Genomic DNA, 23,948 nt, shown 5'->3' on the forward strand with positions numbered 1-23,948 from the left:
GTGGTGTACATACACCTGTCTACATCAATGGTGCTGAGGTTGAGAGGGTTGACAGCTTCAAGTTCCTGGGAGTGGACATCACCAACAACCTGTCCTGGACAAACCACATGGATGCCATGGCCAAGAAAGCTCACCAGTGCCTCCACTTCCTCAGGAGGTGAAAGAAACTTGGTTTGTCCCCTTTGACTCTCACCAACTTTTACCGATGCACCATAGAAAGCATCCTATCAGGATGTATCACGGCTTGGTATGGCAACTGCTCCACCCAAGACCGCAAGAAGCTGCAGAGAGTTGTGGACACAGCCCAGCACATCACAGACACCAGTCTCCCCTCCTTGGACTCTGTCTTTACCTCTCATTGTCTTGGTGAAGCAGCCAGCATAATCAAAGACCCCACCCACCCGGGACATTCTCTCTTCTCTACTCTTCCATCGGGTAGGAGATACAGGAGCCTGAGGGCACGTACCACCAGACTTAAGGACAGCTTCTACCCCACTGTGATAAGACTATTGAACAGTTCCCTTATACAATGAGATGGACTATGACCTCATGATCTCACGATCTACCTTGTTGTGACCTTGCACCTTATTGCACTGCACTTTCTCTGTAGCTGTGACACTTTACTCTGTACTGTTATTGTTTTTTTACCTGTACTACATCAATGCACTCTGTACTAACTTGATGTAACTGCACTGTGTAATGAATTGACCTGTAAGATCGGTTTGTAAGACAAGTTTTTCACTGTACCTCGGTACAAGTGACAATAATATACCAATACCATCCTAATTTTGTACTCTGTAAACCTTTCAATAAAGCCTAATGTTCCACTAGCCTTCCCAATTACCTGCATCGTAACTTGTATTCTATGAACTAGAAACCATGCCCCCTTGCCCTGCTCTGTTTAGATAATCTTGCTTTGTCACTTTTCCTTCCAAAGTGGACAACCCACATTTTCCCATCTTGCCCTCCATCTGTCAATGTCTCGCCCATTCACTTAGCCTTTTCATATTCCCCTGCAACTTGCTAACCCATCTTTTTTTTATTGAATCAGTAATCCAGCAGACTAGAGGCGAGGGTGCAGGAGGTGACCCTGGAGGTTGTGGAAAGAAAAGGCTGATGGTGTTTGAGTGGAACACTGTGAATGATGTTGCAAAGAAGATGATATGGAAAGGAATGAGCTAAGAGTGATCTTTGGAGGGTGCTGTGGGTGGAAATTTTGAGACTGCAGGTGTGTGTAGAGATGCCATTACTGAAGATGCTCAATCTCCGATCTGAAGAGTGGCACCAAATATATTAGCCATGAAGTGGAGCTTGTGTACTTTGTTAGTCGGTATAAGTCACTGGATGCATGCACTTTGATTTCTGCAGTCTGGCTCCACTAAGCAATTACATGGTAATGTAACAACTGCCACTGTACAACATGGAACTGAGTTGTACATAGGGTCAAGGTCTGCTTTTGGATGGAAGAGTGGTGGGATGTTTCTGGTGACCTTTTTGCTTCATTACTCAGAGACTGGGAGGGATTAGCTGGATTTCAAGATTTTTTTTTCCCCTCTCTCTCTTCCTCTCTAGTTTCCTCGAGGGTGAAGTTGTGTCTCTTAATTTATTCTGTTTGTTCACAAGATGCTAATCAACGTGTATTTTTTTTTACTGATTTCCTTCAAATTTTAAACATCTACTGTTCATTTGTCTCTCAGCTCCAGCGACCCGGGTTCAATCCTAACCCTGGGTGGTGTCTCTGACATTTCATATTCTACATGGGCTCCCTGGGTGCTCCGGTTTCCCCCGACATACCAAAGACTTACTGACAGGTTAATTGCCTATTGAAAATTAACCCTAGTGTAGGTGAGTGGCAATAGAATCAGAGTTGATGGGCATGTAAGAGTAATAAGTTGCTGGGGTACAGGGAAATAAGAGGAGGAATGAGATTGCTCTCCTGGGAGCTGGCATGGAGCAAATGGGCTAAATGGCCAACTTTGGTGTTGTAGTAAGTAAGCAATTTTTGATCCTAAATTTTGATTTTTTTTTTCTTTCCCTCAAATGTGTTTAGATTAGATTGTTATATACACCAGGGTGCAATGAAGCTCACAAAGTAACCAGTATGCATAGGTCTTCTGTGCAATAAATCCCATGTCTACAGGATTAATGGCCATGGGAATTCTTTAATGATTGTGTCACTCCTGGCAGTGGCTAATTGATTTGGCATGATTAATGCAGTTCATTTACCAACAAGCAAAAGGAGGCATCAAGTGTCCAATTTAGGAAGAAGTCAAAAATTTCTGCTGGAATTATTAGATCTTGAAATTGTGTTTCATGTATCTTAAATGGTTGACAATGGAAATGAGTTTAATATTTGCATGTTACAGCAATTTCAAGGCTTTACATGCTTGTTTACACCTGAACTTGCATGCATAATCACTTATTTGAAAAGATGGAGTGGCAGCCATGGTGGCTTTTATTCAGCTGAAGTGGCCTAAAGATGACTGTGTAATAACTTTTCTGTAGTAATGGGAGTTCTGAGATTCTTTCCAAGGACACAATACAAATGCAGTACTGTCAGGGGATACACATATACTGGCTGCATTCCATTTGACATCAGTGCAGTTGGGACCTGACACAATCAGTCAAAAGTTATAATTTGTGGGGCAAATAATAGGCAAGTGTTGAACTTTATTTGGTGAAGTTTTATTTAATATGATTAGACTGGTTTCAATACAAAAGGTTGAAGCTTTTCAAATTTCCTTGTAACTAAAAACTTATTATTTAAAGCCATTTATTTTGCATTTTCTCCATGTGGGTTCTGCTCTAGTTCAAGGGGATGGTTCTGCCAGTTCTCATTCTGTTCCCAAAGCCTGTATTGTGTGACATCAATGTGTCCTCTTTCAACAATGTGCAGCTGGCAAAAGTTTTGGGCTGAAAATTTTTTTTTGTTTTTAGAGTTTACTTTAATTTTCAATTATTTCTTGTAGTATCCGGAAGGGATCAAGGAGTATGAGTACCAACCAAACTTCGCCATCAGAGGTCTCCATTATGATGTGCGGAAGGTAAGTTTAATAGGGAATCAGTCTTCAGTGACGTGCGTAGCAAATTTTTGTCATCCGCCTACAAATAAATATGCCCAACCAAATTACATTGTTATTTCTCATCACCCTCCTTCAAAAAAAAAAGTTATTTCATGAAGCCACAATCCATTAATGAAGGCGTACATGTGAACTTCTATTTGTCGGGTACATGTGGCCAGCCAAGGTTAAGAGCTGGGAAAGCTATTTGCTCTCCCAGGATTTTGGTATCTTTTGGGTTTTATCTTCTTAGTTGAAATCTTGTTCTATTTCTTATAATGCCTCTTTCTCTATGTTGCTTTCTCCTGTTTTTTTTTCCTTTGACTCATTTTAATTTCTTTATGGCTCTCGTGGTGCCTAATGAATTCCCTTCTATTTGATTTTTATTTGATTTACCTGCCTCTTATTATTCTTTCAATTTTTGCTTCTCATTTGCTTTTGTCTTTCTTCCATATTTACCTTCTCATTTTCCCCTTTTCAACATGTGCCTCTTTCTCTTTCTGTTTCTACTTGACTTTATTCATTTGAATTTAAAATATGAACTAGTTTGTTCTGTGGCATCATTTGGATCTTTTCCATTCAAACCTTGGGTAGTCAACAAAATGACCAGCGTAATCTGCATGGCTGTGAATGACTTCCATTCCATCTGCCTTATTCACTGTACAGATCTGCATGCTGTGCTTTGTGTTGGAGCGATGGTCCCTCTATTGTGACACTTCTGCTCCATTTTCTGGGATATGGATGGACAGTTTGGTTAAGTGCTATAGCCTCCATAACCACATATACTCTGAAACACAGTGCTTACCCACTGCTGCTGTACTGTATGCAAACTAACAACCTGTCTGGTAAATATAAACTAGCCATGAATATTAGTGTTTGGATATTTGCTAGATATATTCAGCATTATTTGTTGCTCCCATAGGTGGCTTCCTCATCCCCTGATTTGGTGCAAAGATTTATTGTCCAATATGCTGTTCCATGCATGTCTTGTCCAGGGACCAAAACAGCTAGATTATTTAAAGATGTGTACTGGATCTTGTGAGTTTATATTTAACTATGTGATCTACTATCTTTCTGCAAGGTAGACTTGAGATGAGGTCAATTGCAAATCAAAAAAAATTGGTTTATGTGAAAAATATGCAACTTGAATGGATGTACATCCTGACTTGGAAATGTTTCATTTATGCATCATTACTACTGGATCTCCATCTTGGAATTCCCTACTCAACCTTCACCAGTACTGCAGTGGTTCAGGTTTAGTGGATTATCATTAACTTCTTGTGGATAATTAGGGACTGCTAATTAGTACTAGTCTTGCCAATAACGCCCTCATCCCAGAAACACACACCCTACTATTTCCTTGTGTGGTTAAATGGCTTTTCACAGTAGTATTATCAAATCTGGATAAACACCAAACTCTGTATAAATGCTGGTGCTTATTGTTCAGTGATGGGAAACTATTCTAGGATAACAGGTGGGAGTGTCTCCAATCAATAAGGGATATGAGAAATTTTGCTCCATCAACTGATGCAATTGCTCTTGATTGATGAGTCCAAAGATATTTTGGATCATTAGGGAGTTTAGAACTTTGTGAACTGACTTTACAATATAGAGTGAATTTCTTTCTAAGCCAAACTGTGAAAAGGTTTAATATAGAGCAATAACTTTCTAGTGGAAGACCACAAAAAATCCGGTGTGTAAATTTTCCCTTTCTTTTTTGATAGGGAGTTCTAATGAAGATTGATGCTTTCCATTATGTCCAGTTAGGAACTGTTTATAGGTATGTAATCTATTGAGCTATACAGCATTTCATGGGAAGTGGACAAAAGTTTCATTTAAGAAATACCATCTGAGAAGTCTTGAGTAATGTTAACAAACCATCTTGGTTTGCAAGAAAGCAATGACTTTTTGGGTGGAATTTCAGTTATTTGTTGGTAATAAATACTTTTAGATACTTTTTAAAAATTTCTAGTGCAAGTCTGAGTTGGAATAAACTGTGTGTGAGAGAGCGAGATGGAGGCTCAGTCAGCAACTACATTGAAGAGGGATTGACAGCTGTTTAGGATGTTAAGGGAAATGCATATTAAATCATAAGTGAATGTTCATTCTGCATTGTAACAGTTTGACTGAAATCTTTTTAGAATAGTCCTTGAGTAACATTTGCTAGTGCAGTTATTTATTACCCATCTTTAGTGGCCCTTAAGCAGATGGTGATCATGTAGGATGTTTGATGATAGAAATTTTGTGGTCGACTGATGCTTTCCCTTCATATAGAATGTGCATTCTGTCAAGGATTGAGATGTTTAATTTGTACGTATTTACAGGGGACTCAATCCAGTACCAGATGATGAAGTGCTTCAAATGTATGAAGGAACCCAACATGTTCCTCTACATCAAATGAGTGATTTCTATGGCAAGGTAACTTTTTTTCTTTTGTTTATGTAATAATAAATATTCAAAGTGTTGTAAATTGCAAATCTTGCAATAAAATGAAGTTTTTCTGCCTTTTTTTTCCATGATCCCTTGCATACTCTCTCTGATCTAGGGCACATCTCAAAGTCAGAGAGAAAGAGGAGGCTGGAACTGGGGATTGGTGAGCAGGATGAGAAAGTTAGATGGTCTACCAATTTGTGATCAAGTTGAGAGTGATATGAGCTGAAAGTCTGGGAACAGGCTGACTGTCCCACAGATTCTGGCATGAACACAGCAGAGTGGAAAATCTTTTCATTGATAAGTAAGCTGTGGTTTCAGCTCTTATCCAAGAGAGATCATTGCCAGGGTAACACAGGCCACTTTGCAGCAAACTGAATTGGATTTTGAAATTTTTAAATTCCATACCTAATGATCTTTTTAAACAATATCCAGTCTGATTGGGGACAAAAATTAAACATCATTTAGCTTATTAATGTACAGCATTAACTGAGTAACCGTACAGAGACTGATCTAATGCAATGGAAAGGGATCCTCTTGGGGGAGATCGGCAGAGTCCAGTCTGATCAGTTAACCTGTCATTGAACTAAAAGACAACTAACATGTTTCTTTTGTTGTTTTCCATGCATCTTGTATTTGATGCTTAAATTAATTTTTAATCTTTAGAGGGATGGAGCAGTTTGTTTCAGCCCTGTTTTATGTATCCAAAAAAAGGTGCTGTATCTTCCTCTGTCTGCATTACAGTATTTCTTGGAAGTTCCAGGAAGGATTGAGACCTGATGTAATCAGTGTATGACTTAATTAACCACCTTTTTACTCAGCCATTGGAAGGGCCACAGCCTTTTGTCCCCCATTCCTATTTTTATTCTGAGATATTTCTGCAGACTCTATTTATAGGTCAAGCCTACAAGTATTTGATAATGCTTAAGATACAACGTTTGTGTATTAACTACAAGCAACTCCATGTTCATTTCTTTTCTTTAAAGGGAACCCACTCCTTCACCTTTCTCACTCTGCCAGGATCTCCCAGCCCACACACAATCTCTGGCTGAGATAGTTGTAGCAGGGAGAGAGGATTTTGCACTACACAGTCAGTACTTTGACTAGTTTGTTGGATTTTCCCCTTGCTGTAGATGTTTATAGTTCAACCTGCACCTTCTTGTTTACCAGGGGACTCTACAGAAGTATACTTGGCTGGTTAATCAGAGCTGCAGGTATAGAGCCCCACTGTTGCCAGTGAGGAATTTAATCAAATAAAAATAAATTTGGCATAACAGTTGTGATCTTAAATCTACTGGATTATTGTAAACATATATCTGGTAGTAAATCTGATGCAATGGCTGTGAGATTTTAAGCATTTTTCAAGCTGGTTGGGGGAAAGAAACATCTTTTAGTTGAATAACTATATATTAATTGCAGTGATTTACTGCAGTAAATGATTGTTCGGCACTTTCAGCAGTCACCCAGGATTGAAGCTGGCCTACTTCAACTCTTAAGACGCATGAACAGGCAGGGAATTGAGCGATACACACCATGTGCAGACAGATTGGATTAGTTTAGATTGGTATCATGGTTGGTGCAGATATGGTGGGCTGAAGGGCCTGTTCCTGTGCTGTACAGTTCTATGTTCTGGTTTTGAGGTGGCTAATGTGGGAACTACAGATTTGTCCACTGACAGGGCTATTCCCACAACTGACAGAGTTCAGAATAAAGTGCCCATTTGGAAGTCTGGGGTTGGACATATGGACACCGTGGCCTACCCAAAATGGCTGACTGAGAGTAACTAGAACTTCCATTTTGGGGATGTTGGTCTGGGAGTAGACACCAACCTTGGTTCACTTCCTCTGATAAATTTGAAGGATTTTGTGGAGATGGTGTCAGTGATACTTTGCTTGCTGTAGGTAGTCTGTGTCCCAAAAGCATATAGATGGTAGAGGCCAATGCTGCCCAGTAGACTATAAGTTTTTTGCTCATTCTGAGGTCCTGATCTTCAAATATCCATTTACTCAGTCAACAAAAAGCTATGCTGGAGCATTAAAGGTGGTGGTAACTTTCATCATCAATGTCTGCCTTTGCTGAGAAGTGGCTCCTGAAATTGAGAACAGGTGCATGTTATCCAAGGTCTTGCCATGAATCTATGTTGTCAGAGGGCAGTATGGTGCAGCAGAGGCAGCTTGATACAGGACCTTTTATGCTTTGAATGCATCAATGAAGGCTTGAAGCTTGACCTCTGACCATGCAAATGCAAGCATCATCTGCATGCTGCAACTGGACCATGATTTTGGTGATCTTTTGGTTTGGAGTTTAGTCACTGTGGATGGAATGGCTAATAATTAGTTCTGAAGATTAACTCTAACTCTAATCCAGCAGGTGAGATGCAACATTTTGACTAGAAAATTTTGATTGACACCTCTACACTGATTCTGTTGTTGTTAATATCATGGCTTCACAGATCATTAGTACAGAAACTGTCACGGTTTAGTGTAAAGATTATGCTTTTGGGCATATTAGGAGACCAGTTTCGTTATGAACTAAAAGGAACCTACCTGTGTTAGTGCCATTGTCATTGTTTTCATTGCTCTTGTTTGATGCTTAAATCATCTTGACTGCCCTCTGACATAGCCTGACAAGCCAGACCACTTAAGAGCAATTAAATGCTGGCCTCACAGGTGATACCCATATCCTGTGAATGGAATTGGAAACTTCTTGATGTGTAATAGGGATGAGAGAATCGGTCACACTCCAACTAAAACAAATAAATCTTTGTTGATTAAACCCTGCGGTTTATCCTCAATTCCTGCCAGTGCATCATGGACATGAAACCAGAGGAGTCACCTGCTTAACAAACAGCAACCTGGGCTGTACCAGACCATTTAAGCTTTGTGTAAACCAAAAAGTTTCTAATGTACTTTAATAAAATATATTGGAAGAACAACTGTGTTTCTTTTTGTGGATTAGTAGTTGCAATATGTTTACACATCAGGTTAAATATAGTTCATTGTGTTTCTTTAGCAAGGTCAGATACTGATACCATGTATTGACAGTAAGTAAATTAGTAGAGATTGCATTACTATAGTCCGAAATGACAGGCTAATGAAACTCCTGTTTGAATTGAGGCTTATGCAAGAAGAGTCTAATATTTAGAGAGGAGGTCCCGTCATAAAAATTTCTAAAAGCAAGTGAATTCCTGATGTCTGGTACTACTGCAGTTCCAGGTGGAAGAAGCACATTATTTGTGCTCAGATTCCCAAATCCCAGTGGGTTAATGCAGCAGATGCAGAAACTTTTTTGAGAGGCACAGTTGATTCGAAAGGGCTTCCCGAAAACCACATTACACTTGTGCAGTGATTTCTGTGTTCATTCAGTACCTGTCATTGCATTTATTTGATATTTAAAGAAGGTCAGTTCAAATGAAGTGAACTAGTTACAACCAATCAATTTCACTGTAACACCATTGTTGAAAAATCTGTCATTCAATTTAAGAATGCCTCACTACCGATGCCAAATACTTCACTAATGAGATGAGAACACAAAATTAAAAGGACGTCAGTAAGCACATGGACCTAGATGTTGGATCACATCACACTGCTATTTTTTGATGCAACGAATCACTAAGTTAGAAAATGGCAACACTGTTTTTATTTTCTTTTTTTTACCTTTTTCATGTTAAAAGACCATTCAGCCCATCAGGTCCATACCAACCCCCAGCAGAGGATTCCCATCTTCCCCCTCTTACTTCCCTGTAACCTAATCTTTCACATATCCATCGACTTCTCTTTGCTTTTTTTTCTCCCCTTGCCTACATCGTGTTTTTTTTTAAACAGTAGCTAATTAGCCTACAAGCATATCTTTGGGATGTGAGAGGAAACTGGAGTACCTCTGTGAAACCCACACTTTACCTAGGAGAATATGCAAACTCGACGCTCAGGTGAAGCCAAGTACTGGAGCTATGAGGCAGCACCACTAACTGCTGCCCCACGGCTGTACTTAATACTGGTGGACATTCGACTGGGTATTTCTGTCTGGGTTTCAATTTTCGTGGCACTTGTATTACAGTATATTCATGAACTTCAGTGCTGCCACTTCACATGCAACGTGCAATCCTCTGGAGACTGCAAGGGAAATTGAATCGCCTTGTTTCTGTGGGAGACCATTAGTTGATGTTCACTCCCAGAATAACCATTTTTTTTAAGCTTTGCTGGAATATGCTCCCATGTAGGATCAGTCCCTTTTGGTTATCTTTGGTATCCAGGTCTGACCTTGCAAAGCGCCTTCATGTGTCCAGCTGCCCCACTACAGGCTCCTGATGACAAACCCCTGGTCACCAAGCTCTCATCCATTTGCTGGCCCCTGAGGCCCAGATCACTCTCTCCTCGCTCCCAGTCTACCTCAGTCCATAATTTCACCACTCCCTTTCCCTCCTGTCGTGACTCGGAACCCCCCCCCCCCCCAAATCCCCTCTGACTTTGAGACCTTCTTGGCCTTCCAAACAGCAGCACTTTCCTCAAATTCTCAGCCACTGCCGTCCCCTCCTCCTACCATGATCCCCAAGCTCCTGGCCCCTGACTGTGGTCCTAAGAGCCCTGGCCCTCCCTGTTAGCTGCAACAGGGGACACTTTATTCTCTGAAAATATACAACGCTGCTTGGGGTCTTCAACCAACCCAATACTATGACAATGGATTCAAAATCTAAATGGTTATGCCCATTGCTTTACAATTTTTACACATTCTCCAATATCTCATTCTGTACCCTTTTGTTGACAATGTGACCTGTCATTCCATTTGGGTTAAAGTGCATTTCGTAAGAATTCTTGGGTAATGTTCTGCTTTATTGTACATTACAGAGTTGCTAAATTGAGATTATTAACTTCTTGTGTTTAAATTGATGTGACAGAATGTGAGTATGAAAAAATATTCTCATGTGTCATATTTGTGTTTTTTCAACTAATGGGGCAAAGGATTGCTGGCAGAGTTTGGACCAAATAGGTTAGCTGAAGATATCATAGTTCCAGTCCTCATTACCTTCTTGCAGCACTAGTTTACCAGCTTTTGGAGGGCTGAAAATTAACTGTTCCCATTGCCAAAGCAGGGCTTGGTAGGAAGGAAATTCCCAAGGGAGAGACCTTGCCTTTATTTTTATTGTCAAGATTCCAGCTGGGCATTTGCAATGTTTGAGTTACCTAAATTAGTTGCATCTTAAAGACTAAGGGAGTGCTTCAACCAGGGGATCCAGTTTGGATTACTTACAGAGGCTACAACTTGATTCAGGCAGCCTCCTGTAAGGATCAAAGCAAAAAGCAGCAAGTAAGCTTGGAGTGGCAACAGGTTGTAAGTGTGGAACCCTGACCATTTAAGGCTTCAGGCAAACAGTTTCTGCTCAGTGGATAGCTTTGAAAACTCCCCTCCAAGCAGAAGGCTATGATACAAGGCATGTTTCCCGCAGAATTGTAACTTTATTGTTTGTTTATATATTTGCATTTTGTTTTTTTATACTTTAGGGTCCTTCCATGAAACAGTTCATGGATATTTTCTCTCTGCCTGAAATGACTCTTCTTTCTTGTGTCAATGACTATTTTATTAACCACAACATTGAATATGATCCTGTTCATCTCTTCAGAGACGTAAGCGTGAGTATAATGTTTACTCCATATTAATCTGCACGCTTAAACCGTGCTGAGACATTTTGGAACTGTTGCTATTTTAACAGTTTGATCTAATAGGGCAACTATTACTCAAGTGTTTTTCTTTGTTTTGTATCTACTAACTGTGAAATGGGTTTATTGATGCCATTTTGTTCTTTGTTTCTACACATGTCACCTGTACACTCTTTTTCTTTATTGTAACATTATTGGGTTTTGATTAAAGTCACAAATTGAATACATTCAAATAATCGGGTTCAGCTTTTTCATCATGATAACCAGTAAAAGAAGACAAAGGATTGGAAATAGTGACTCTTTATCATGCTAACCACAGACTATGTTTCCAGCCATTGTATTGTTCAGTTCCAAAAAGAATTGGGGAAATGGTGCAGAATCAGATCATTCAAAACAAAATGATTAAGAGGCATAGATCAAGTGGACAGTCAGAGACTTTTTCCCAGTGTGACAATGGTTAATACGAGGGGACATAATTTTAAGGTGATTGGAGGAAGATATAAGGGGGATGTCAGGGGTAAGTTTTTTTACACAGGGAGTGGTGGGTGCCTGGAACGCACTACCAGTAGAAGTTGTGGGGGCAGATACATTAGGGACATTTAAGAGACTCTTAGATAGAAAAATAGGGGGGCTATGTGGGACGGAAGTGTTAGGTAGATCTTAGAACAGGATAAAATGTCGGCACAACATTGTGGGCCGAAGGGCCTGTACTGTGCTGTTATGTTCTACATAGGATTTGTACCTATAGTAAAACTTGGATGGAGACAGGTGCTGCTACTCTGACGGTCATTCAGTACCACAGCTGCATGACATTCTATGATTATGATTGCCAAACAGGATCCTCACTTTAAAATTTCCTCAAATCACTCTAACTTGTACCAATCCATCCCCATGTGAAGATCTTATGATTTTATTCAATGATATCTGTACTTATTGAGTAAGTGTACTTAATAATGCAGAGGTCTCATCTTGAGGAAAAAGTTTAATGTAAAATTTCATAAGCATCTCTCCAAGGCACAGTTGACCTTGCCCAGAGTGCACTGCAGGAGGAAGTGGCAGCCTATCCAATAGGACTTGGATGTCCAACTTGTTCCTTGATAGCATGTCCTCATTTCCATCAAGCCACGTTTTCTTATCCATCAGATTTCTCAAAATCAGCACATTAATGTAAAGTGGGTCAGCACTGATGTCAATAAATACCCAACTGGGTAGCCCAATTGCAGATGGTCTAGATGGTGTGTTGTGGGCCCATCGGAGGTGTGGTAGGTCTGCCTGTTGTACAGCCGCACAAATAGGAACAAGGGTTCATTGAGGGTGTTAATCTACCAAGATGAACATTAGCAGCTATCAATTTGTACAAGTGGTGTGGTCTTTCAATTTCTTTTAGTGCGTAGCCAACCAGCAAGGTCACAGCATGATCTCAACAGGTGAGAAAACCACAACTGTTTCCCGCTGCTTGAACCTGAGTGAAAATATTATCTGAAGCTAATCTCATTATTATTCTTAAAGGAGCTATTCAGCTGCTTTAATTGCCTGCTTAAAGGATCAGGTTTAAAACCAAGCACAGTTGGATCTGTGTGGCTCTCCAATAACCCTGAGCATTTTAACTGCCCTACCTGGTTTCTGCCAGGTGGGTAGGGTGAATATCTCCACCGTAGGTTTACTCTGATTATTGTCAGGTATTTTTCATATCAAGCGTGTATACTAACTCTCGCTGGAATTGTTCATATAGTGGGAACATCTGCTGTCTGACCACATGCGCTGATGTAAGCATTAAAAACTGTCCCCATATTACTTTTATTTCTGTGGACTCTTACTGTTTTGCTGTGAAGAGTTTGAAACTGATTCTGACGAACAATTGATTTTGTATCATGTTTACACGGCAGAATATTGAAAGCAAATAACGTTTGCATGATTTTGGAAAATTTCTGCCTCTCTATGAAGACCACAGCCACAACATTGGAATTTTTCATTCCTAATGTTAGAATTTTCCCTAGGGAATTACTCGGAATTCTGGTCTTTTAAATGGCACATGCACCTGCAAACAGCTGTTAAGTAGCTGTTTGTTAGGGCTTGAATTTTGGTAACCTCAAACACCTTTTTTTTTGCCTAATGCTCTGAAGCTATTGCTGTTGGGTGGACATTAACTTTGGAAATAATCCAGTGCTAAAATGGTTGTCAAGAGTTTTAAGCTGATAATGGACTGGTCAGGGTCATTCCATATCATCAAGGACTCGCAACACCAGCCAGGTTGAAAGTAGTTTTTGTTATTTGGCTTCAGCTAATGACTTTATTTTCTCTCAGCCCCTAACAAAAATAATGCAATTAAAAACTTCAGCCTAAATGTTAAACTGCAGTTTCATAATTCACTAGCAGGATCCAAGGATTCCCCACTACATTTCCAATGACCTATATATTGTATAATTGATCACAGATCACCAGAAGCTTTAGGTCGAAATGCAAATGTCAGAATTAGAATCACAACCTAAATCACTTTCTAATATTCATTAGAAACACTGTTATAAAGTATTGACAGTGGAATTGGGAAGAATTGTAAAATGTAGATTAAACTCTTCATGGTTTTTTTTGTATATAAAATAAGCTGTATGTGTTGTGAGCTAGTTGCACAATAAACTGAATGCAGAATTATATGCAGGGATAGAGAGTTAGTGGCATTAGGGAGTGGGGAAAAATGCAAATTAACATTTTGCTCTAAAAATGTCTCTGCTCATTAGTATTGGTGTTGGCACATTTACTTTGACTGGGTTACTGCTTTTGCTAAAACTAGGAAATAAGAAGGAAACTAGTCTCCCACAGCATTGTTTTAGTTCCACTCCAGAACTGTACAGATTTAGTTCAGAGCAGTGATCCAAGAACAACTTGCATTCCTATAGCAGTAGCAACAAAATGAAACCTTCCAAGGTATTTTGCAGGACTGTTATTAACCAAATTTAATGTCAACTAAAGTATGGGGATAGAATCCTAGATTTAATAAGGCACCGAAGGAGGCCATTCAGCCAATCAAGTCTATGTCGCTCTGACTAGAATACTCTCATCGGTATTGTTCACATGTATTTATCCCCATAGCTAACAATTATTCCTCCTTGTGCTGATATAATTCCCTTCCAAAGGCACTGATTGTGTTTCCACCACCGCAGCAGATGGTAGGTTCCAGATCATGACTAATTCTTGAGATTGCAGCAAAACATTCTGCACACCCTCCTTGTATCTTTTCCCTTTTATTAAATCTGTCCCTGGTCCTTTTACTATCCACTAATGGAAATAGGCAAAGGGATGGGTAAGAGTTGGGCTTTCAGGAGAGTTTTGGAGGAGGAGGGAGTTTAAGACTTTTAAGGAGGAAATTTTAAATTTCTGAGTTTTTATACCCCCAGTATTTGGAGGGTGGTGGGAAGAATAGGCTGAAGAACCCATTAAAGATGGGGTCAAGGAGGACCCGCTGAAGTTAGCGAGGCTTCATTGCTAACGATTATTTCCTCTTCAGTTTCCCTGCCTGGCAGCAGACCTGACTTCTTGCTAAGTGTGGTGAATCTCTGGAATATTTCACCCAGAAGGGTGCTAAGGCCAGATTATTGGAGGTATTTAAAGAGGAGGTTGAATTTTTAAAAGATCAGGGAATTGAGGGCAATTTGGAATGGGCATAGATGAGGTGAGGCACGGGACAGATCACTCATGAGTGGAGAGGCAGGCTCAAGGGACTGAGTGGCCACCGCCTCCTCCTATTTTCTTGTGTTGATGGCCTGGCTGGTTGGTAGCCAGGAAAGTCAGACAAGAGATGACGTGAAAATTGGTAGAATTGTGGATAGCAAGGAAGGTTTTCAAGGGATACAGCAGGATATAGAACAATTGGAGATTTGGATGGAGAAATGGCAGATGGCATTTAATCCAGACAAGGGTGAGGTGTTGCATTTTGGGAGATCAAAGACAAGAGAAAAGTATATAGTAAACGGCAGGCCCCTTACGAGCATTGATGCACAGGGGATCTTGGGGTGCAAGTCCATGGCTCCCTGAAAGTGGCAATATAAGTAGATAGGGTGGTAAAGAGGGTATATAGATTGCTTGCCTTTATCAGTCGGAGCATTGAGTATAAAAGGTCAGGAAGTCATTTTGCATTTGGATAAAACTTTGGCCGCATTTGGATAAAACTTTGGCCACATTTGGAGTATTGCATGCAGTTCTGGTTGCTGCACCATGGGGAGGGAGAAGGTGCAGAAGAGGTTGCCTGGATTGTAAGGTATTAGTTATGAGGAGAGATTGGACAAACTTGGATGGTTTTCTCTGGACTGTCAGAAGATGATGGGCAACCTGATAGAAATACATAGAATCATGAGAGAGGCATAGGGTAGATAGTCAGAGGGTAGAAACGTCAATACAAGAGGGCATAGTTTTACCATGAGACGGGGCAAGTTTAAAGGAGATTTGTGAGGCACGTTTTGTTTTAGAGCGGTAGGTGCCTGGAACGTGCTGCCAGTGGGGATGGAAGCAGATATGATAACAGCATTTAAGAGGCATTTAGACAAGTACATGTACAAACAGGGGATATGGATCATGTGCAGATAGATGGGATTAGTTTAATTTGGCATCATGGTCAGTGCAGACATGGTGGGCTGAAGGGGTATTCCTGTGCTGTACAATTCCTTGTTTCTAGATTCAGCTGTGGTCTTTAGAGGAAAATTAACATTAGTTAATGCTCTGGAAGCATAGAAGTACAGTCAAAGCATGTGAAGACTTTTGGATGGGTTCAGTTCAGTGTCAATGGAATTGAATTAGCGTGACTGAAGATGTGGTCGTCTGGCAGGATAATTGTAGGTATTATTTTTAGTGCCACTTAATTCATGCCTTTCATGGCTTTGTGGAGAATGAAGTCTCCTAAAAGGCTGTTGTTTTTGGGTGGGGCAGATACTTGGAAGTTCAGTAACACCAGGATTTTTGGATTTGATGTAAATATTTTACACTGAATTCATGCTGTGAAAGAACAAAATTGTCTAACACATTGAAATCTGTATTGGTTTCTTCTACCTCTTCAGGATGCAATAAGTACCGTCCATATCAAAGGAATGATGTATGAGTGGATTGAAAAGGACCTTGGTAAGTGTGTAACATTTGATAGTGCAGACTCAAGAGTTCAACACCTGGAATGTTGGGTACTCTGTTGGAGCACTATCGCTAATTCTTTTTGGGTAATCTTTGAAAAACCACTGATCCAGAGAATATCAGTTTCAGCTGACTGTCCCTGAAACAAATGGTAGTTTGGCTCTATTATGTTGAGCATTGTAAGCCTCTCTAATCTGTTGAGAACTTGCGTGCAGTCCTCAAGGGTCTGGCCCTCCCTGCAAAAGATTGTACCACGATGATTTACCCTCACTTTTCGGCCTCGTCACAAAGACTGCTGTTTGTGCTTAAGTGGTCACAGATTTGTCTGAAGAGTCTCAGCAAAAGGAATAGCCACTTAAGTATGTTTTTGTTAATTCTTTTCGGCTGCAGAGCTTCTCCTGAATCTTGTATTTAGGATCAGTATGCAGATATATTAACCCTACAGTAGTGAGTAACTGCTGTGTTTCATACCTTTTGTAATATTTAGCGTTGTTGACTTTCATTCACTTAGTCGTAGTACTTGAGTTTTGGATTATCTCTGTAAAACAGTGCTTTTGTTGCAATGGATCATGAACATATCTCTGCCATCTCCACCATCCACTCATTTAGTGGGATCATTTTCCTTCAATATTCTGTACTTGACAATGGAAATGCAATAGGCAAAGCATCAAGCTGAGTTTACCAATCTGTTCTGTTTGTGTTCCTTCATCCTTCCTCATTTGGTGAGGTTTCTTTCTCATCCACCAACCCCTGATTTACAAAGTTGATGGATGTGGCAAAACACTCCCATAGTCAGACTTGCACAATTCCCACATTTGGTTCTGGCTCCACAGTTGTGTGCCCAATTTTTACTCGGTCAGATATTTTTCTAAGCTTTCAAGACTGAGCACTGGAGATGTAATAAATTGGATTCTTTGTGAGGGAGTGAGAGCTATTTTTTTTCACTAAGCAGACAACAGAATAAATGTTAGTGTCATCAAAATGTTAAAACATGAAGAAATTTGGCAACAATTTTGTTTCCTGAAGCAGTTGGACTACTCGGTTTTGTTTCTGAATGACAATCTTTTTCTTCTCTCCCTAATTGCAGAAAATTGTATTCTTCACGGAGATGAAACGTATGCCGTCCTAAACCGCCTGGTTAATAATGGAAAGAAGCTCTTTCTTATCACCAACAGTCCCTTCAACTTTGTGTACGTAATAACTTTTGCCTCCTACAGTTCGTCATTTCATTATCAAAATCATGCCTTGTTCTTGTACCAGGCTGGCTTCCCCAGTTTTTGTATCACTCCAGTAGGAGTCTAAATGGAATATGCAAATAGATAATTTATCGTTGAGTTCCACAGTTCAGCAGCACTTGCAAATAATCAGCCAAAATACTGGGAAACTGGAGTCGATTGTGATATCCTGGGATGACCTAACGCCTTGCTTCCCTGGTCGGGAACATGTTCTACAGTAAAAGTGGTTTTATCACACCTTGGTACGCACAAGAAAATTAACAAATTGTAGTCATGTTGGCTGGTTATATGTTATAACATACAAGACCCTAACCATATTTTCACCTTTTTGGATTGTCCATGCTGCGTTTTGTTCCTGCCTGATAATCTAATCGTGAATGTGAAAATAAGACCATGCCTAATGGTTTTGTTCTATGCTTCTGATAAACTGAGAGCACTGATAGAAATGAGTATTATCTGATTGCCATTACAGAGAGACACCTGCAGGACAACATGGAATGGGACCTGAATATGGAAGGGTACATGATATTTAGGAAGGACAGGAAGCCATGTAAAGATGGAATGGTTCCATTAATCAATGATGGCCTTAGAAGGATGATGCAAGTTCAGGAAAGAAGGATGTAGAGGTAATTTGGATGGAAATGAGAAATAACAAAGGCAAAAAAATCATGAGAGTGTAGAAGAAAGTGGAAACCATAGAACCATACAGCACAAAACAGGCCCTTCGGCCCACCATGTTGTGCCGTCCATCAGACCACCCTCACACTACCTAACCCCTTCCTCCCGCATATCCTTCTATCTCACATTCCTCCATATGCCTATCCAACAAGCTCTTGAAACAAGTGGAAAGTAGAAGAAAGTGGAAACGAGTATAGAAGAAGAAATAATAAAAGCTTGTCAGAAAGGTACAGTGATAATCAGAGGGGATCTGAATTAAATGTAGTTCAGAAAATCTGATGGGCAAGTGTAGCTTCAGAATATGGTGTTTTCAGGGATAGTTTCTGAGGACAGCATGTAAGCCAACCAGAGAGCACACTATTCTAGACCTGGCATTATGCAACAAGATGGCTTAGTTAATGATCTACTGGAGGTGCCTCTACTTAGCACTGATCACTTCACATTTAGTTTGAGGGAAAGAAAAATGGGTCCAAGCCTACTATTTTAAAATTAAGTGTGATGGCATGAAACTGGAGCTGGCTAAGGTGAGCAGATCAATTGGGTTAAGGGATCAGTTAATTGAGATGCAGTGGCAGATGATGGGTGCTCCTCCAATAGATCAGTCATTAATCCCATCTTGGTGCACAATGCCAGGTCTAGAATAGCCTCCTGTATGGTTGGCTCCAGTATGTGCTGTCCTAAGAAACTATCCCTGATAATGATACAAAGCAGAATGACACACCTAGTAGAGCTACCATCTTGCGGCTCCAATCCTGATCTGGGGCCCTGTCTGTGTGGAGTTTGCACATTCTGCCTGTCACTGTGTGTGTTTACCACTGGGCGCCCCAGTTTCCTTCCACACCTCAAAGATGTGTGAGTTGGTAGGTTAATTGGCCACTGTAAATTGCCCCTATTGTAGCTGAGTGGGAGAATGTTGGGGGGGGGGGTGTTGATGGGAATGTGGGGAGAATAAAATGGGTTAGGGTAGGATTAGTGCAAATGTGGGTGATTGATGGTCAGCATGAACTTGGTGGGACAAAGGACAGTATCCAAAATGGATATATTGAAACTAGAGGAAAAATTCCAAGGGAAGGACCTCGCCATCTGTGTCAACTAAAAAAAGTTAAAGATAATATCGTACTTAAAAGGAGAAGCGTATAATTGTGCAAATGGATGGCAGGGCAGAAGATTGGGCAGAATATAAACAAAGAATGGCTAAAGCTTAGTAAGGGAGGAGAATTTTGACTGAGACAAAACTTGCTGGAAATGTAAAAGCAGATCCTTTGAGTATTAGTCCTGGAGAGGGAGTGTTTGGGGAATTAATAGTGGAAAATAAGGTGATGAATTAAATGGGTATCTTGTATTCCTCTCTCTTGTAGAGGATACAAGTAATAGCTGTAATCTGGGAATTGGAAAAGAGGCAGGAACTCGCTGGGGATGAGGGTTAGAGAGTGTGGAAATTAAAATCAACAGGGAAATAGGACTGAGTAAATTGTTGGAGCTGCTGATTTAAAAATTGATGTCACAGCATCCTAATGGACTTCATCCTAGGGTCTTGAAAAAAGCGGCTAAAAAGAAAATTGATGCATTTGCTTTCATGCAAAGTTCAGGGACAGTTCCATTACATGGAAAAACATAACTCCCTTATTTCAAAAAAAGTGCAGGGCCAGTTAGCTTAACATCTGTCACAGGGGAAATGGGGGAAATGTTAGAAGCTGTTATTGAAGATATTTATAGTAGGTTCCTTTGTGGTGGGGGTGGGGGGGGAGCGGAGGAGGGGTGTGAAATTGAAGGTATTCAGGCAAAGTCACCATGGCTCTGTGAAAGTGAAATCACGTTTGAATAATTAATTGGAGCTTGTTTGAACAAATAATGTGCTGTGGATAAAGGGGAACTCAGATTTCCAGAAGGCATCAAATGTTTAGTGGAAAATAAGATCTCTCTTGCACTGATAGCTTTTATTGGTGTGGATGGAGGAATGGTTTGCTAACAGGCCACAGAATAGGCTTAATGGCAGCATATAACAAGAGGTGTGTCAGGGACTGGGGCTTCAATTTTGTGCAATTTACATAAGTGATGGTATGGTTGCTAACTTTGCTGATGAGACAACAATGGGTAGGAAAGTAGGAAAGTAAGTTGTAAAAAGGGCATAAGGAGTTTACAAGAGATATAAATACCAGACAAAAATCTGGCAAATGGAGGAAAATGTGAAGTTGCCTTTTTGGGCAGGAAATGCTTTTATAAAAAAAGGCATTATGTAAATAGCCAGACATTGCATGGGGATTCTGGGGGTCCTAGTGCATAAGTTATAAAAGGCTAGTGTGCAATGCAGCAAACAATTAGAAAAGCTAACAAAATGTTACCATTTATAGTAGGAGAATTGGAAAACAAAGATAAGGGTTATCTTTAGTTGTATATGAAATTAGTGAGTACTTTGCGATGTGTTGGTCTCTTGAGAAGCAGTTCAGAAAAGGTTTACTGGACTGACATCTGGAATGGGCAGGTTGCCTTGTGAGGAAAAGTTGGACAGGCTAGGTTTGGATCTTGACTTTAGAGTGAGAGGTGATTTGATTAAAACATCAAGGTTCTGAGGCAACACGAGATGCAGATGCTGGAATCTGGAGGAACATACAAAACGCTGGAGGAACTCAGCAGGTCAGGCAGCACCTATGGAGAGAAATGGGTCTATGTTTTGGATTGAGACCCTTCATCTGGATTGAAAGATAAAGGGGAGATAACCAGCATAAAATGGTGGGTGGAGCAAGAGCTCAAGATTCTGATGAGATGGATATGGAGAGGATGTTTCCTCTTGTGGGGGAGACTAGAACTAGAGGTTACTATTTAAAAATAAGGGGATTCCCATTTGAGATGAAATGACAGTTTTCCTCAATCACGAGTCTTTGGAATGCTCTTTCTCGGAAGGCAGTGTAAATGGAAATTTGATAAGCAAAAGGATAAAAGCTTACCAGGGATAGACAGTTATGTGAAATTGTGATTGGTGAGATCAGCCATAATTATATTGAATGGTAGAGTAGGCTTGCTCCTCGTTTATATGCTTATTTGAAATGTTCATTTGATTTGATAGGCAGCATACAGACTGGAAATTTTTCATGGGTCCTTTACCACCATGTCTGGTTATCTGAAACCTGCTCCTGAAACTCCAGATCGTAAAAGAACCCAAGTTGGAAAAGTTGTTTGGGGTTGTGAGTTCAACTGCGGGGCCATAGTTCAAGTCACCTTTTCACATTTGGATGTTTCCTAGACTGCAGCCACAGATAAATGCAACTGCTGACTCAGAAGTTGAACTGGCTGTATCCAAATGTGCTTATAATATGAGCTGTTTGAGGACAGCCATATCATTACATTTTATGGTACAAAAGTAGGCTACTCAGTCTAGGTCTTTGCTGCTTTTATACTTCACATTTGTTGTCTCAATATACTTTTATTCATCATCTTATAAACCTCTCCTTCCATTCCTTTTGTCCATGTGTACTTTACTAGGCTCTCCTTGAATGTATGGAGTTTACCTCAACTGGTCTGACATGATAAGCTCCATATTCTAAACATATTCTGATTCAGTAAGGTTTCTCCTCAATTTTTATTGGCTTTATTAGTCATTTTGACCTTGTTTGTATCCTCTAGTTTTGGAGATGTCCATAACTAATAACATTTTCCTTGCACCTACCCTTGATAAAGATTTCCTGAGGTCACCTTTCTAAAGTGCTATGGTCTTCGTTAATATTTTCCCCTACCAGTTCTGATTTCATGTTGCAGAAAGGAATCTTAATTTTCTTCAGTGCTATCATATCGTACCACTTTCATTTATGGTGACTATAACTGCGCATACACTTGTTTAATGTAAATCTTTCTTTGAATTCAGTTCTAGACCAAAGCAAAAGGGTAAGGCATTTTGGATATTGAAAACAATGTGCATTAGCTACCATATAATGCGTTTAGTTGTACTGTCTAAGTTGAATCTCCAGAATACTGTTTTGTTTGTGTTTGTTTTATGCTTTTGTTAACCATTGATCCTTTTAATTAACCATGGTACAAAATAATTTTATCCATTCTCTGTAAACACATTCCTTGGAGTTGAGCATTTTGGACATTTAACAAAGGTACTAGGTCAATAATTGAGGTTCTTTAACTTTTATGTTTGAACCAATCCTTTTGATTTTTGGGGGGTTCTATTCATCTGGTACAAAATTCAGCATAACAGTGCCTTTCAGTGCCAATTACTGTGGTTTTCTTTTTCCAGGGTGGTGTAATAAATTGATCCCCTTGCAGCATCTATTTTAATGTCTATATATCTCTACCAGTTATAAATGTTAGTGTTTCATCTCTGGTCTAGAACTATGCAGATTTTTTTTTTGTTTTGGCTACACCATTGATATCATATAAATTATTTTTAAAAGTGCGACCAATCAGGACCGGCTGTGATATTTTAAATTAAATCCTGAAGAAAACTCAGGCCTGCCTGGTTTGTGAAAGTGTTTGTACTATTTCATTTCTGAATATCACCCGTATCTTTGTAACCAAAAGTCATCTAATCCAAATCATCAGCCAGTTGAAAAACAACCTTTGCAAACTGACAAACCTTGCTAAACTAAGACTGTGGACTTCTGGATATATATTAAGGATGTGCTTTGTTTAAAACATACTGATCTAAATGTAGCAGTGTGGCTTTGTATTGACACAATGCTTTTTAATATCCACTCTTCTTGCACAGTGATAAGGGAATGAAATACATGGTGGGTGAAGACTGGCGGGACCTTTTTGATTTGGTGATCGTCCAAGCAGACAAGCCGAGTTTTTTTACAGATAAGCGCAAGTATGTGGTGTAGTAAATGGAGGATAACTGTAACCATTTTGATAGAATATCTAATGATTTAAAAAAATATATACTTAACTCCGTCTGGACTATAGTGATTTTTTTTCTCTCAAATAATGAAATCATTTATCACCATTTGCAAAAGAATAGACTTAAGGTTTTTAATAGAAGTACCCCTGTAACTAGAGGGTAACTGATGCAGTGACAAACCTGAAATGAGTTAAGTAATCTTTTTTAGGAAAGTAGTTAAAAGGAAGATGATACTTTCCCAGGTTAAGAACAAAGTAAATATCAACAATTTCTCTGTCACTGGCTATGTGGGATACGATTTGAGAACTAGCCTGTCTGAGTTACAACTTTTCTCTTCCTTTTAATCATTTCTGGCTGGATAATGGTTTGTTTTATTTTGCCAGGCCTTTCCGAAGACTGGATGATATGGGTGCACTGCAGTGGGACAAAATCAGCACATTAGAGAAGGGCAAGATGTATAAACAGGTCAGAATAATTGGTCTCTGCTTACCCCTACAGCATGTTTAACAAATAGTCTGAGCTGTTTTGCGAGGGGCATTTGAGTTGATGCCTGTTTGATCAGTGGAAACCTGACTTGTTCTCAAACTGATGTTTTGTAAGGTGAGAAAGCAATTGGTCAAAATGAGCATTAGTGAAATTACTCGATATTTTCCTTTTTCTGAATGCAGCTGTCAACTAAAGTCAGAGGTATGTTAGACCTGTCCATGTCCCACGCCAGAAGTATGGGGCTTGAAGACTTTTTTAAGAAATCAAATTTTCCTGATTATGTTTGGGATTTGTTGGGGAAGGAGTAACCCAAGGACTGATGCAGAAAAGCAAGAAGGTTACACTGTGGAAGGGTCCCGCCCGACCAATCAAATTTTTGTGTGGTTCTTTACAAGAATAAATCAACCAGCTCCATTCCTAGAAGCCAGGCAAATTTTTTTCCTTTTGAGAAATT

The 23,948-nt window shown here is 39.8% G+C and overlaps 1 protein-coding gene across 1 annotated transcript in view; it reads left to right on the forward strand.

Annotated features, from left to right (window-relative positions):
* Positions 1–23,948, forward strand: part of LOC127571482 (5'-nucleotidase domain-containing protein 2-like) — a 53,533-nt gene that overhangs the window by 11,011 nt on the left and 18,574 nt on the right. The window contains exons 3-10 of the mRNA XM_052017886.1: positions 2,970–3,044; positions 4,784–4,839; positions 5,384–5,477; positions 10,988–11,116; positions 16,189–16,249; positions 17,343–17,445; positions 22,877–22,978; positions 23,392–23,473. Coding sequence (XP_051873846.1) covers positions 2,970–3,044; positions 4,784–4,839; positions 5,384–5,477; positions 10,988–11,116; positions 16,189–16,249; positions 17,343–17,445; positions 22,877–22,978; positions 23,392–23,473 — 702 coding nt within the window. The remainder of the gene's footprint in view (positions 1–2,969; positions 3,045–4,783; positions 4,840–5,383; positions 5,478–10,987; positions 11,117–16,188; positions 16,250–17,342; positions 17,446–22,876; positions 22,979–23,391; positions 23,474–23,948) is intronic.

Source organism: Pristis pectinata, chromosome 6, assembly GCF_009764475.1.
Source record: "Pristis pectinata isolate sPriPec2 chromosome 6, sPriPec2.1.pri, whole genome shotgun sequence".
NCBI lineage: Eukaryota > Metazoa > Chordata > Chondrichthyes > Rhinopristiformes > Pristidae > Pristis > Pristis pectinata.